Here is a 15,612-nt window from a genome sequence, read left to right on the forward strand (position 1 = left end):
GCACGGCCCTAATGGGAAAGGAAATGAGGTTTTGAAGCGATAGGAAGTAGCTGAGAAACGCGAGCTCTGCGCAAGCGCGATAATAATCCTGTGCCTCTGTTTCAGAAGTGAGCCGCCTCGGTGGCGATTAGTATCTTGCGTGTATTCGTGACCAGCCGAGAGGCACCTTTGCCAAGATGTACGATGCGGACGAAGGTGAGTCTCTTATTAAGGCAGCTGCTTGGGGAAGGGAGCCTTCACCTCTGGGGAGCTTTGTTCCATATCATTTCTGGCTCCTAAAACTGTTCTGTTGGTTTTCCTGGTGGCATCCGAAGTTACCTACTAATTAGTAACCTGGCTGCTTTTTAATCATTCCATACTGTTAAAGATGGTGGGGAATCCAAAGGGTTTCGATTATATTATTGCAACTATTATGATAAGTTCTAATCAAATCAGGGCGATATTGATTGCTTCTCCGTGCTTAAAGGTTGGAGGAGGACAGTGTAGAATTGGTCCAAGGGGTGTGCTAGAATTGTAATGTAATATAAGTGAGGACGTTTGAATAAGAGCCACTGTTCAGCATAAGTTTAAACTGGATATTTTAATTGTATTTCAGGAAAGCAAGTCAACTTTAAACCCCAGTATACGAAGTGTCTTTGTTTCAATGCATAGTAATACCAAATATATCTAATTTTTTTCAGTTCAGTCATTCTGCAGTTAAATGACAGTGTGGTATTTTCTGTGCAGTTGTGCCTTCTGGGTTGTAGGGTTTCGTTTTTAAAACTTTTTAAATTCTCTCACCAATATGTAATACATACAGTTTACAAAATATAAGAAAAATATCTAGAAAAAAGATATTTGATACAGATGTCAAAGGTTATTGGGATGGGATTTATCAGTTAATATATGCATTATTTTTTTTCCAGTCACTACAGATCTGACCAGAAACAAAATCCAGCATTTATTTTCAGTGTTTGGTCTTTCTGGGATTTTAAATCTGTATTAGACATGATTGATTTTGCAAATAAATGCAGAGGCAATGGTTTGAATGTGTCCCATTGTTACATGAAATTTATTCCCAGATAATTGTAGCAGACATTTTTTACTCCTGTAAAAAAGATTTTTTAAATTAGAAATTAAATTATGTAATACAAAAGCAAATTCATAACTCAGTGGTTAAATATAAGGTAAATAATTTATAAGGAGATCTCAGATTCAGTTTCCGTACCTCTGCTCAAGATATTGAAAAGCTGTTACTACTTTATTATTTGGAGATTTTAGAAGTAAACATAAAAAATAATAAACTACTAACATTAAAAATAATACTTTCTTTGCAAAGGATTAGAAAGATGTTGTAGTTCTTTACCTCCCCACCTCCTTTTTTAAATAGATATGCAATATGATGAGGATGATGATGAAATCACTCCAGATCTATGGCAAGAAGCATGCTGGATTGTCATCAGGTAATATTTCATATAAAAAGATACAATATGCCATATTCCCAGAATAAAACATTCTTTATAATCCATGTACATTTTGGGAGAAGGGAAAATCACATGGACATGTTTTTTTCAACCAAAATCAGTAGAACAATGCATTTTTACTCAAAGTTATTGCACTAAATTTAGGAGAAACTACTTTTAAATTTAAAAGAGTTATTGATTGTAAGTTATAACTTAAAACAGCTACTAATGAAAATTGTAGATTGCAAGATGCATTTTTCTTTTATTTCATATAGGTGGGAACACTTCTTTTTTTATTGTCTATGCTATGATAAAGGTTGAATCTAAATACTGACTGGCTCTAAAATATTTTCCAAAGCTCCTATTTTGATGAAAAAGGTCTGGTTCGACAGCAGCTGGATTCTTTTGATGAGTTCATTCAGATGTCTGTGCAAAGAATTGTAGAAGATGCCCCACCAATCGATCTACAAGCAGAAGCTCAACATGCTACCGGTGAAGTAGAAGAACCAGTAAGAGACTGTTCTGTTTTTAAAGATAGTGTAAAGCACAAGTTGTGATTGTCAACAGCCAATTGTTGTGTATCCTAAAAGAGCTAGTTGAGAGTTTTATCATAGAAGAATGGATCTGTGGTCTGAATAAGGAAGTATATGTCTGCATTTTGTTTTTGTTTTTTAATCTCAGTGCGCAGTATGCTACGCAGGGTATTAACATTTATTTAAAATATTCTGCCTTGTTATTTCACTTCAGGAAAAAAACCTCTGAAGGGGATTGTAGCATATTAGTTGCAAACTAGCAAAGAAATCTTGCACCACAAAAAAAATCTGGGTGGTAAATTATAAGTAAACAAGAATAGCTTCTATACATAGTCCTCTACTTATGGCCATTCATTCAGCAGTCATTTGAAATTATGACTGCTAAACACAGGGATTTATGACCCGTACCCAAAGTTATGGGCGCTGCAGCGTCCCCACAATCATGACAAAAATTCAGGTGCTTGGCAATCCGCTTGCCCTTACAACCAACTGCAGGGACACTATAGCTGCCCCTACCTACCTATCCCTCCCTCATCCTGCCTTCCTGGGTCCCTTCGGCCTGGTTCTCACCCAGCTGGGTCTCCCACAGGCCTTGGGCCTGCTTTTTGCACCACTGGGTCCCACACCCTTGGGTTTCTCCCACTCCATCATGCCTCATTCCACTTCTTCTGAAGATCACCTTTCCCAAGGAGTAGCAGCTGATGTGTAGTGCAGACTTCCTATATAGAAGCTGTGTGGTGCCATCCCAGAAGCAGGCACCATTTTGGAAACAACTACAGTTCTCACAATCCAAGAATTGTGATTGTTCCCCAAATGGCTCCTGCTTCTAGAATGGCATGAGGCAGCCCCTGTATAGGAAGATAGCATGGTGGATCAGCTGCTTCTTTTTCTAAAAGGCAATTTCTGATTTCACTTTTAGTTTTCTCTTTGGTTTCTTTTGTTTATGTTAATTATTTTCCTTTTAAACTTTAATGAAATGTGTATATTAGAAAACCAGATGTAATATGTTATTGTTAGACTGTCCAACTTGACAATATAGCTGTAACATATTATACTAGTTGTAGTTGCAAGGCCAACTTCATAGGTAACCCATGAGCAGGAGCATTATGGTGGTCCAGTTTAAGATTGTCAGTGCATGTATTATTGCAACCAGATTATTGCTACAGAAAACAGACCAACCCAGGCTATGAAAAGGTACTTCTTGCTACAGAGGTTGCTTGTTACTCTATCAGTAGTAAGGGTTTAAGGAGTAACTTCCAGTTATATATCCATTCCTACATCCAAAGCATATGATATAATCTTCCAAATTCACAGACAATGTAATTGGCTCTCTGTCATGTTCCTTTTTGGTCAAGATTCACCTTCAGTTTCTTGATCCTCATCAAAATGTTTGCATAGCTGCTTCTCACTTCATATATTTGATAAAGGTGCCACTGGATGCCTAATTGATGCCATGCTTATATTATTTTCAGCCACGTTATCTTTTGAAATTTGAACAAATTTATCTGTCCAAGCCTACTCATTGGGAAAGAGATGGTGCCCCTTCACCTATGATGCCAAATGAAGCCAGACTCAGAAATCTTACGTAAGAGCTATCTACTTTTATTATTTATTGTACAAACAAGGGTTGTATAATTATTTGAAGTGGTTCAAAATAATCTTGATTATATTGGTATTAAATGATTTGAGAAGATAAAACATACTGTAAACTTTCTTCCAAAGGTATTCTGCACCACTGTATGTGGACATAACCAAGACAGTTATTAAGGAAGGAGAAGACCAATTACAGACACAACATCAAAAAACATTCATAGGAAAAATTCCAATCATGCTGCGATCCACGTACTGCCTATTAAACGGTTTGACTGATCGTGATCTTTGTGAACTGAATGAATGCCCTCTTGATCCTGGGGGCTATTTTATTATTAATGGATCAGAAAAGGTAAGGTTTAGATATATTGAGGAAAGAACCATGAATAAGAATCTTTTATCTGCTTGCTGTATCATAGCTTCAGTCCCTTTTGAACATTCATCTTTACATTTAAAATTAGAGGGTTTTTTCCTTCAAAGAGATTGTTTAAAAAGAGTCCTATAGTGTTTTTTGATTAACCATCTGGTTTTCTGTATTAAATTATATCCTGGGTATTTAAAGATTACAAAATATGTGAAGAAGGTGTGAGTTTTTTAGTTATTTAACAAATACAATCAACACAAGGGTTTGGTTGAAACAAAATAGATTGCTTGTTGTTGTTTTTTAGTGGAGGTTGGAACATAGAATTCTTTGTACCATGCCTGTTCTGTTTTTTTTAAAGAAGTGAAAATAATATAAATATTATAAATAATTATAATTATGTATATCATGACTTCCAGCAACTCTGTATGATTATAGTTTGTAGCATTTCAAAAGACTGTTTTAACAGTAAAATGTTTAGCTATTAAACAGGGTTTTTAAATGCTTGTTTATATTCTGCAAACAGGTTCTGATTGCTCAAGAGAAAATGGCTACAAACACAGTATATGTGTTTGCAAAGAAAGATTCTAAATATGCATACACAGGAGAGTGCCGTTCTTGCCTGGAGAACTCCTCTCGACCAACAAGTACTATATGGGTTAGCATGTTGGCCAGAGGTGGGCAGGTGAGCATTTGCAATTCATAATTTTCAATTCATAACTTTAAAAAACTAGGGATTGATAAATGAATAGAGTCATCTTCCTTCTGACCCCTCCCCCCCATCTATATTGTGCTTGCCTTGATTTGACAGGACATAGGATTCATTTCATTCTTTTATCTTGCCAGTCTAAATTGCAGGAATGAAAAATGCAGGCCATGGTTGAAATCCAGTCAGTTAGAAATCCTGTTGGATTTCCCAGTCTGTCCCCACTTTCCAGGGACTATTTTGTCTGGGTTTTTTGGGGAGGAGCGGGGAGTTAAGAAAATGGGGTGCCTTAAGCCCATTTGATTCTTAGAGCTCTCAAATGGGGAAAGTTACAACAATTTCTGAATTGTGTATGAGAGTCATCTACAGTATATCTTTGACTTGGGAATGGACAAAAACTGCATTGGTCACTCTTGTGGATACTTGTGGTGACCTGGATGGCAGGAACCTGACTATTCTTGTCTTGCTGGACCTGATAATGATCTCTGAAACTGTCAGCTATGGAGATGCTTTTTTTTCTGCTCAACTTGAGTTCATAGGTCCAAGGGATTTGGCTGTGTGTGTGTAAGGGAGAAAGTTGAGAAGAGATCCAAATGATTTTTTAAAAATTGCAGTGTATCTGAAAATCATCAAAAAGTGCCTAAATACAGTTTGATGGCATAGATGTTGCATTTGTTCTAACTTTAGGGTGCAAAGAAGAGTGCGATAGGTCAACGTATTGTGGCAACTTTGCCATATATCAAGCAGGAAGTGCCCATCATTATTGTGTTCCGTGCATTAGGGTTTGTATCTGACAGAGACATCTTGGAGCATATAATTTATGACTTTGAAGATCCTGAGATGATGGAAATGGTAAAGTACATTTATATATATTAATTGCTAAATTAGAATGTATATTGTATATTGTTAGATACGTTTTTCTCACATTATTAAACTCCAAAGCAAATTGAACTGCATGTAATTTCTAGAGGAAGGAATCAACTGTGATTTGGAGAATAAAAGGATGGTAGTAAAGAAGAGAGAAGCAGACCATCAGTGCTTTCACTGCCATGTTGTCAAGGCATGTATAGAATCATGCACCAAGAGGATGCCATGGCCAAATAACAGAGTGGCCTAAGAGTTGGAAGTTGGTCAGTTAGTGGAAGTGTCTTGTCAGACCTCCAGAGGTGTGGGAACTTAAAGGAGGCAAGCAGTGTTGTAATTATTCAGAGATGCTCCCCCTGCACCTTTGGCAGACAAGATACAGGGCATCAGCAGTCCAGAAGTCTGAAATAACATCATATTAGTGAGAAGGAGCACTAATAAAGCATGATTGGCCAGTTTGTAGAATAAGGTCCATTGATGCCAGAATGGGCATGCAGGATGGCAGAAAATCAGATAGAACTATGATTTAATTTAACACAGCCTATTCCATCATAGGGATTGTATGGCTGAAGCTTGGTGTGCAAAATGTTAGGAGTTCATTCATTAGACAATCTTGACTTCCTCATAGAAACAGGAAATCAGAGGAGATGAGTTTCATGTTCTAATATAAAAAATAGAGTGAGAGAACGCATTGCCTGGCATTCACAGCCAGCATGATATTGCCTCTTTCTTGCTTGAGTAGCATCATGTGACTGGCCTCAAGAGACACTTGCATGGCAGCTCTGGGATAAAGCCACCTATGTTTATAAAGACGATAAACTACAGTATATACTGTAGATCCTCTTCAGACACCAACTTTGTTCACACATGGTCACAGAGAGGCTATATAGCTCTTACCTGTTAGCTTCACCTCCAAGAATAGTAGTTGAATTTACTCCAAAGTATCTTTTTGGTAATAGGAAGATGGACCCTACACTCTTACTCTAGGACAGAAAGAGAGTTTCTTCACTGTCCTATGCATCCTTTACCAGTTACAGTGTTTTAGGATGAAATTTAAGGGATGAGCCAAATCACATTGAGCTGAAGTCAGCACAAGCTATTAAAGAAAGGAGGTTTGCTTTATGGAACAGGAAGAAATCAAAATCCCTACTTTCTAGTAGAAGAGGTAGAATTAGCTCTTACTTGTTCAGTTCTTGTGATCAGAAAGGTACTTCAGTTTACTATAAAGTACCTTGAACTCTAATTTCCTAATTTTGCTTTAAAAACCTAGAGATTACATAATACTATCCTTATTTGTGACCATCGATAAACTTTTGTTTCATAAGAATGAACACTAAATAAATTCTGCAGGAAACATGCTAGAAGTTGTTGACTCTTGATTATTTTTGTGCATTTTCATTTAATGTATTTCTAAGTGCCAAGAAGTTCCTTATAGAAGGTAAATCTCATTTTCTTTTTATGTGTGCAATAGGTTAAGCCCTCTTTGGATGAAGCATTTGTCATTCAGGAACAGAACGTTGCATTGAATTTCATTGGTTCAAGAGGTGCAAAGCCCGGTGTCACTAAAGAGAAGAGAATCAAATACGCCAAAGAAGTCTTACAGAAAGAGATGCTTCCACATGTTGGTGTCAGTGACTTCTGTGAAACTAAAAAGGCTTATTTTCTTGGGTATGTAGTGATAAAGAATACTATTCATGTAAATGTTTATGTGCTCATATTGGATGGGGATTATGGCAGTTGAAATCAACATGGATAAAATACTCCAGGTAGGGGAGATTTATATTTGCAATATGAAGTCAGAGGCCTGTTGGGGGGGAAAGTGGTGCTGCTTTGGGAGTGAGTATTTTAAAATATATTTATTTATGATCCAGTACATTTGTAAAGTTCATTTACTGGCTCAGTGTGATGCAGTGAAATGCTGTTTTAAACTCAACTAGTGTTTTTTACGAATGAAGGCAAATGTACATGCCCCAGGATAATGATGCGAAATCGAATTTGGATCGGTCACTGGGACCAGTGTTTTATTAGTTTATTATTTATAATTTATTTAAGTGCAGGTGATCGAAGGTACAGTGGAAAGTTTCTGAATGCCTGTGGTATTGGAAGGACCTGAGTACCAGCATTCCTGTTTATTCCATTTATTTATTATAGTTTATTATTTAATAGCTTATTGGTGCTTCATTAATATTTTGGAAAGGAAAACTGATCTATTTACAATATTTTATAAGATAAATTAAAGGTTCCTCAAATACTGTACAGATAATCTTGGTTTTTTTATCTACAAAATTCCTGGTCCTTCATGATTTTAAGCAGCATATCGAAGGGATTGCCTAGAAAGCAGTGAGGCTCAGTATAATTAATTGATATGTAATATAAAATAGTAAGCAATTTCCAAATGTGAGAACAACAAGAGATATCTTAGCAGGAATGTTGTGTGGAAAGAGCTTTAAAAAAATGGAGAGTGACTTGGTTCTGTTGAATTGTTAATTATTTGGATTAAATTATGATTTTATTGAACTTGTTTCTTAACTTGTGTTCGCCGCCCTGAGTCCTTCGGGAGAATGGCGGCATATAAATACATGTAATAAATAAAATAAATAAATAAATAAATTGTTCATCCTGCATAATTTCAAGGGAGTTGAACTAGCTGTGGACTTGTATAAGAAGTAATATCAAAGGCTACAGTTATCCTCCAGAAATGAATCATATTTAGATAAGAGTTGTAATAAAAAAAACAAAATTGAAATTCTCTCATTACAGCTTGAAAACCGTTGGCAGCAAATTTAAATAACATGGAGTGAGATATTTGGGATAACAATTTGATTTTCTGAATAGATGATAGATTGGGCAGATTCCTTTCTTAGGAGTAAATTGCTGACTTGTATTATGTACACAATCCAGAAACCTGAACTTCTACCTTCCTGTAATCTATGTCAATCACTGTTTCTCAGGTACATGGTTCATAGATTGTTGCTAGCAGCTTTAGGGAGACGGGAACTAGACGATAGGGATCACTATGGCAACAAGCGGCTTGACCTGGCAGGACCATTGCTTGCTTTCCTCTTCAGAGGGTGAGTACTTCAGAGGGTCATTATTACTTTATATTGGGTAAGTACACTGCACCTTTTTGAAAAGTTATGTGTAAAAATACACATATTTACTTCTCTATAGAATATGATGGCCTGCAGGGTAATCTGTGGATAAGAGATGGGTGATGGTTGAATGTGGATTGAATTTTTTTAAAAGTGACTTATGAAAGCAGTGCAAAAGAAATACATTGAGTTGGTTTGATCCTAGAAAATCAAATTGTGAGATAAATATATGAAGGAAGAATGAATGGATCAAGAGGACAGAAAAGACTGGGAATATTATAATATGGTTAATTAATGAGGCCCACAAAGAGAGAAAAATGTCAGGTTTAGAGGATAAAAGGCAATATATTGATGGTGCATGGAAGCAAAGCTGGTTTGCAAGGATAGAATGGTATAGAAAGCTATAATTAATAGTGTATTTGTAAACTAACATTAATTTCCCTTTCCTTTATCTCTTGCCTTTAGTGTTTTTGCTTTCTAATCTTTGTTCCCTTCTTTGCAAAATATTGCTTATCCTGGAAGAATAGAATAATGTACATTTCTAGGATTGTTGACTTTATATCCAATAAAATCTTCATGTTGAGACCCTTTAATTTTGCATTAACTATCAGAAGAATTGACATTATCATGATTACTGAAACACATTGCTCTTCTAGACTATTTGAAACAGTTCTCAACTCTTCTTTATAAATAGCGCTTAGGTAATCAAGGAGACAGAAAATAGTGGAAGGCATGAAAGATTTTGCTCCTCAGTCTGGTGTTTTAATATTTTTCTCTGAAACACAACTGTTGTACAGATTTTTTTTTTCAAATGCTTCATTGTACAATGTCCAGATAATCAGATTCATAGTATCTGAGTGATTTAAATGCTCTGGCATTGTTGAAAAGATTATTCATCTGATATTCATTCTGAGAGTGCTAGTCCCACTGCAATCTGGTTTCAACTGTGGCTAATCTTTTGCAAATAGAGACCTTTTGGTTTAGTATTGCATGTGGAAGATTATGGGGAAATATGCAAAATTGTACTTATTGTTATTCAATGTTTCTGTTTCCCTAAACAGAATGTTTAAGAATTTGCTGAAAGAAGTTAGAATATATGCCCAGAAATTTATTGACAGAGGCAAAGATTTTAACTTGGAGTTGGCAATTAAAACAAGGATTATATCGGATGGTTTGAAATATTCATTAGCAACTGGCAACTGGGGAGATCAGAAGAAAGCTCACCAGGCTAGAGCTGGAGTGTCACAAGTAAGTGTATTGTCTGTTGTGCAAAAGTGTAAGAGTGTTTTGTTTTAGATATCCCTGCCATTCAAATGTAGGTTCTTTAAAGTTATCAGCTCAGCAGAGACATGGCTATATCACCTTAATTCTTTTTAGAGAATGACAGCAATTCTACCTCAGTGGGTTGGCTGAAATATAAGAATGCTCATTTTATTTTCCTTATTGTTCTTTCCTAAATAAATAGTTCTTTACTAGCCTTGTTTGCCCCATTTTCTGCCCATCCTTCATTTTGTTCCTTCTACCTTAGCTTCTCTTGTCAGTATCTTAACCTGGAGCCACCCTCTTCATCAACCAGCAGCAGTCCTAATTCTTTGGCATTAGATTATTTGTTTCCAAATGGATCTTTTATCCAAAATTTTCTTAGTACAGTTACACTGCATATCTTCCTTGTGCCTCTTCCTTCCCGCTTAGTACATAAAATAATTTCGTTTGTTATTGCAGATATTTAGTGCATGGGTGGGAGGAATAAATGATATTTTAATCCATAGGGAAGAAACTTCTTTAAAATTCAAACTTTTAGATTTCCCCATCTTTCACATTGCAGATAATGGCTGAGGCTCTCTGATTTGTTGTGATTCTTTTAGGGGTGCCCAAGAAATTTGCTACAGCTATAAAAGAATTATAGAATGAATCTTGTCTGGGTGAGGAAAATTAAATTTAGCTGAGGAATTAGAGTGTTCAGAGAATAAATCCTTTAAAAAGAAAATAAAATTGCACTGTTAAAGGATTTCAGTAAATGTCCACCTGAAAGAATCATTAGATTTTGTTCTTCATTAAAAGTGCCCATTGTATTCTTTGGTCCTTTAATAATTCAGAAGTAAACTATGCTTAATAGTAAATGTAAAATGTGGTGCTCAAATTATATGTGATAAATATTGCAAATAAAACGTTTGTAATTGTTTATTTATTGAGAAAATTTGTATGGCTGCCCAGCTCACTCTCAGTGATTAACTGTCAGTGACATATTCCTCATAGTTGATAACATAACCTTTAGACCTTATAGCAACAAGATTTAGGTTCTGTATGTTATGAAAAGCCTAAAAATGTCCTTGATTGCATTTCTTCAGGTATTGAATCGTCTCACCTTTGCTTCTACACTTTCCCATTTGCGACGCTTAAACTCGCCTATTGGAAGAGATGGTAAACTAGCAAAGCCCAGACAGTTGCACAACACTTTGTGGGGAATGGTTTGTCCTGCTGAAACTCCAGAGGTAATGCAAAGATTGTATTTAAGTGCCTCTATACCATCAGTAAATGGGATTTTCTAAAAAATTGGAGCTGTAAGGTTTTTCCCATGTGAATTAGGCTACTTTGCATAGGATAATTTAGCTTGCATAGGACAAGCTAATCTTCTTCTGCAGTATTTAGTAGAGTGTCTTTTCAGATTTTTAAATCTTTTCTCAAGTTAAAATTGGTTGGTAATGAAACCCAGTAAGTCAGTGGTTCTCAACCTTCCTAATGCCGTGACCCTTTAATACAGTTCCTCATGTTGTGGTGACCCCCAACCAGGGGTGGGTTCTAAATTTTTTTACTACCGGTTCTGTGGGCATGGCTTATTTTGTGTGTGTGGCTTGGAGGTCATGTGACTGGGTGGGCGTGGCTAGCTGGTCATGTGACCGGGTGGCCATGGCTATATGTATAGGGACTACTCAGAGGGCTGAAAAAAGTCATTTCTGACAGGTCCTCGTACTTTTGACTGGTCCTCACACTTATGACCATCCTCACATTTATGCCCGTGCAGCATTCTTAACAACCATGTCACTCATTTCACAACTGCTTCTCTTCAACATGGTATAAGATAGGGCAAAAAACATAAAATGTGAGGACAGTCGTAAATTCGAGGACTGGTCAAAAGTGCGAGGACCAGTCAAAAATAACTTTTTCAGCCCTTTGAGGGATGAAGGAAGGGAAGGGAAATTAGAGTAGGAGTGAGGGTAAGAGAGGGAGGAAGAGAGGAGGAGAAGGAGAAAGGAAGAGGAAGTAGGGAGGAGAAGAAGAAGGGGAGGAAGAGAAAGTAAGAAGAAAAGAAAAGAGAGAGGTGGTAGGTTTGAGGAGAAAGATTGCTGTACAATAAAAAAGATGAAAGGGAAGAAAGCCAACCCCAAACAAATATTAAGATATTAAGATAAAGAATGAATTGTTAAACTTTAAAGAATAAAAGAGAACAAATAGCAATAAATAGCAATAATTAGAAACACACATACAAACATACAACGTATTTTCTTTGAACAGAGTATTTGGCCGGTTCACAAATTTAAACAGTTGTAGGAGGTTAGCATCCACCCCTTTCCTAGAAGAATGAAATATTTTGGGAAATATTAAAAAGGCAGAATATTATATTTCCCTACCTGGATGAGAAATGGAGAAGCATATTTTACAGACAAAGCAACTCCCACCTTCCTGCCCCCCACCCTTTGTTAATGGGCCAGAGGCAGAAACTCAATCCTTTGTCAAAGGACATTTGCAACACAATAGCAACAGAAACTAACACAATGGGCCCCATCAAGCCATGTGATCCTGTCCACCATTAAACCATCTTTCCAAGCAGTCTCCATGTTTCCAGTGTCTTTTTCCCCACTTGGAGCAGAACCCAGAAGGATATTTCTTCCAACACAGTATTTAGTCATTTCAATTAAATTTACAATTTTTATATTTCCTTTTTACCATATTTATTCCTCATCTATTTTTTAAAAAACCAATATTACCCTTCATCCTCATCTCTTAATCTTAATCAAATTCAATTTTTCCCTTCTATTCTATATTATACCCCTTCCCATTGTCATCTATTTTTATATCCATCCTCACATTGGTTAATTATGTAATACAGTTGTTTAATACAAATTCAACATTTTAATATAAATCAATTAGTTATATAGCTACCTTTTTTGTATATTAATCAATATGAACATGAATATTCCAATTATTTCCATGCAATCCAATTTCTTACAAATCAATTAATTATATTTACCAATAATAATAAACCAAATAATTTCCCCCATATATTCCTCCAAACCACAACTTAACCATTTCTGCTTTCAACACAATATACAATTAATAGTATCTCAATTATTACAATTCCCTAGTTAAATAGAGCTTTTTTTCTTCTGTGTTTTAAAATCTTGAACCTCCTCTTGCCCTAAATTTCCCATTGTTTGCAGTTTGCACCTACCTTTTTTGGTGAGGAAAAAGAAATCTCTCTGCCTCATTTTGTCACGTTGCAGCCAAGATCCTGCTTACTTTCAATTTCCCTTTCTCAGCATAGCTAGGGGGGAAAAAATCTGCTCCAGGAATTTACCTCTTTGCAGCTAGCTAGCAACAGAGCCCTCCGCAAAACAGCTGAGAGTAGGGCGGCTCTTTGAAGCCCTGCGGCAAGAATTTAAAGTTTTTTTCCCCTCTAGCCATCAGCTGGGACCCCGGAGGCAGCAATAGATTGGGAGTGGGCGGAGTAAATGAACGGTGATCCGGCAGAGGGTGAGGGTGAGTGAAGGCGTGGGGGGGGGGGCGAGAGAGGGCTTTGGCGACCCCTGGGAAATGGCCGTTCGACCCCCAAAGGGGTCGCGACCCCCAGGTTGAGAACCGCTGCAGTAAGTTAACATGAAGGATTTGTGAACAGAGTTATCTGTGAACAGCGGCAAGCACATTTCTGTTGGCCACAAGGAACATTTATGGAAGAGCTGCAATGAGCGTGGTATTAATATATTTTCTTAGGCTAGGATATTCCTTTTCTCCCGTTTCTGGGAGAATCCTGCAGGATTTTTTTTTTTAAAGTATTAGGTTTGTTCTAGTGCTTTTGCCACACATTTCCTTATTGTTTCTACAGTATCTTGGAATAGCAGGAATGTTTTAACAAACCAATTGCCAAAATTCAGGGCAATTATTACAAGGTGCTCCACAAAATCTTAAAAAAGGGTTTCACAGGTTTTGCCTTCCACCAAATGTGCCTCAGGATCCATTCTCATATAACAGTCTTGATTTTTAAATGTTATTATAATTTCAAAAACTGCCAGAACGTCTATGCATAATAGAGCTTGTTAAGATTGAAAATTTAGCCTGTGTTTGTTCTTAGGGTCATGCTGTGGGACTTGTGAAGAACCTTGCTCTGATGGCCTATATTTCTGTGGGATCTCAGCCATCCCCAATTCTGGAATTTTTAGAAGAATGGAGTATGGAAAACCTGGAAGAAATCTCCCCAGCAGCAATTGCAGAGTAAGAACCAAGTATAATGTAATTCCATTAGCTTCTATAAGGTTCACTCTAAATCAGCAGCTTAACTGTTTCCCTTTTTTCCAAAAGCGCCACAAAAATATTTGTGAATGGTTGCTGGGTTGGAATTCACAAAGATCCAGAGCAACTTATGAATACACTGAGAAAACTGCGACGGCAAATGGACATCATTGTATCAGAGGTAAGTTTTGTTGTAATTCCAACTGACCTATAAAGGTGCTAACCTAGACCAAAAAATAAAATAAATAAAATAAGTTGATCTAGAAAAAAGATTTGTGATTTAATTTAAATTCTATATAATTTTGATGAATTAAAACAGAGTGATAATCTCTCTGAAGGCCATGTGTAGTTCAGAATGTTAATCTTGACTCTTCAGATACTCAGTTGCTTTTATCTGACATCAGGATTGGTTAATCGCCATTAAGCTACAAAAGCTTGCCTGAAGAGCACCATTTTCACAACTTGCAAAATCTCGGGGGGGGGGGGCATCTGAAAACATGGTGTTTCGATATTTTGATCTGTCTGTCAGTGTTTATGAGAACTGTGTCTTCTCATGCAGGTGTCCATGATCAGAGATATCAGGGAACGAGAAATTCGCATTTATACTGATGCTGGTAGGATCTGCCGTCCACTTCTAATTGTGGAAAAACAAAAATTGTTACTGAAGAAGAGGCATATTGACCAATTGAAAGAACGTGAATATAACAACTACAGGTAGGGTTATCCTCAAATGTTCTCCTCTTGTGGGATTTAGTACTTGTCTTTCCTCAAAGATGCTTTAAATGGGAAGAGAAGAGAAAATTCCAGGCATTAATTGGAAGGATCATTAGCTAAAGAAAGTGCATAACCAAGCAAGTTCAGCTCTGCAGATAATTGTGTCTGCTAAAATGTTATGTGGAAATGAGCAGAAATTGAAAAGAATGTTTATGTTATTGATGATTTAAACTAAGGTCCAACTCATACGAGAAGTGAATAAAGTCTTTCCTCCTGAGTACAGATTTAGGAATGAGAAAAGTTTTGTCTGAAACACTTGCTGGGCATTTTCAAGAGTGATTTGACTTTGCTAGTACAAGTCAAGTGCTACTAGGAACAAGTCCTGCCATCATTTTGGAGAGTGGATGCGGTAGAGCAGTGATGGCTAACCTTTTTGCCATTGTGTGCCAGGAGGGGGGGTGAGGGAGGTTCGTGCGCATTTGTGCCCACACCCATAATTCTATGCACCCTGTCCTGGGCATGCACGCGCAACCTCCCCTTCCCTGCCCCCGCTCCTGACACGTGATGGCCTGGTAGGCCCATTTTTCTTTCTTACCTGGCTCCAGATCCTCTCTATGCATCTGGGAAGGGCGAAAACAGTCCCACTCCCTCGGAGGCCCTCCGGAGGCTCCTAGAGAGGCTCTGGAGGCTGGGGACAGCAAAATACGTCACCTCCTGTCCCACCGGGAGTTGGGAAATGGGCCCTTTCAGGCCTCCGGAGGGCCTCCGAGGGAGTGGGAAAGGCTGTTTTCGCGCTCCACAGATG

The 15,612-nt window shown here is 37.2% G+C and overlaps 1 protein-coding gene across 1 annotated transcript in view; it reads left to right on the forward strand.

Annotated features, from left to right (window-relative positions):
• The window catches only part of POLR2B (RNA polymerase II subunit B), a 24,288-nt gene continuing 8,676 nt past the window's right edge, over positions 1–15,612 (forward strand). Inside the window, exons 1-14 of the mRNA XM_034410884.3 lie at positions 1–195; positions 1,370–1,442; positions 1,801–1,951; positions 3,448–3,560; positions 3,698–3,917; positions 4,453–4,611; positions 5,320–5,484; positions 6,968–7,164; positions 8,448–8,567; positions 9,650–9,836; positions 10,937–11,080; positions 13,936–14,075; positions 14,163–14,274; positions 14,653–14,807. Coding sequence (XP_034266775.1) covers positions 177–195; positions 1,370–1,442; positions 1,801–1,951; positions 3,448–3,560; positions 3,698–3,917; positions 4,453–4,611; positions 5,320–5,484; positions 6,968–7,164; positions 8,448–8,567; positions 9,650–9,836; positions 10,937–11,080; positions 13,936–14,075; positions 14,163–14,274; positions 14,653–14,807 — 1,955 coding nt within the window. The 5' untranslated portion in view covers positions 1–176. The remainder of the gene's footprint in view (positions 196–1,369; positions 1,443–1,800; positions 1,952–3,447; positions 3,561–3,697; positions 3,918–4,452; positions 4,612–5,319; positions 5,485–6,967; positions 7,165–8,447; positions 8,568–9,649; positions 9,837–10,936; positions 11,081–13,935; positions 14,076–14,162; positions 14,275–14,652; positions 14,808–15,612) is intronic.

This window comes from Pantherophis guttatus, chromosome 2 (genome assembly GCF_059756535.1).
Source record: "Pantherophis guttatus breed Tessera chromosome 2, ASM5975653v1, whole genome shotgun sequence".
NCBI lineage: Eukaryota > Metazoa > Chordata > Lepidosauria > Squamata > Colubridae > Pantherophis > Pantherophis guttatus.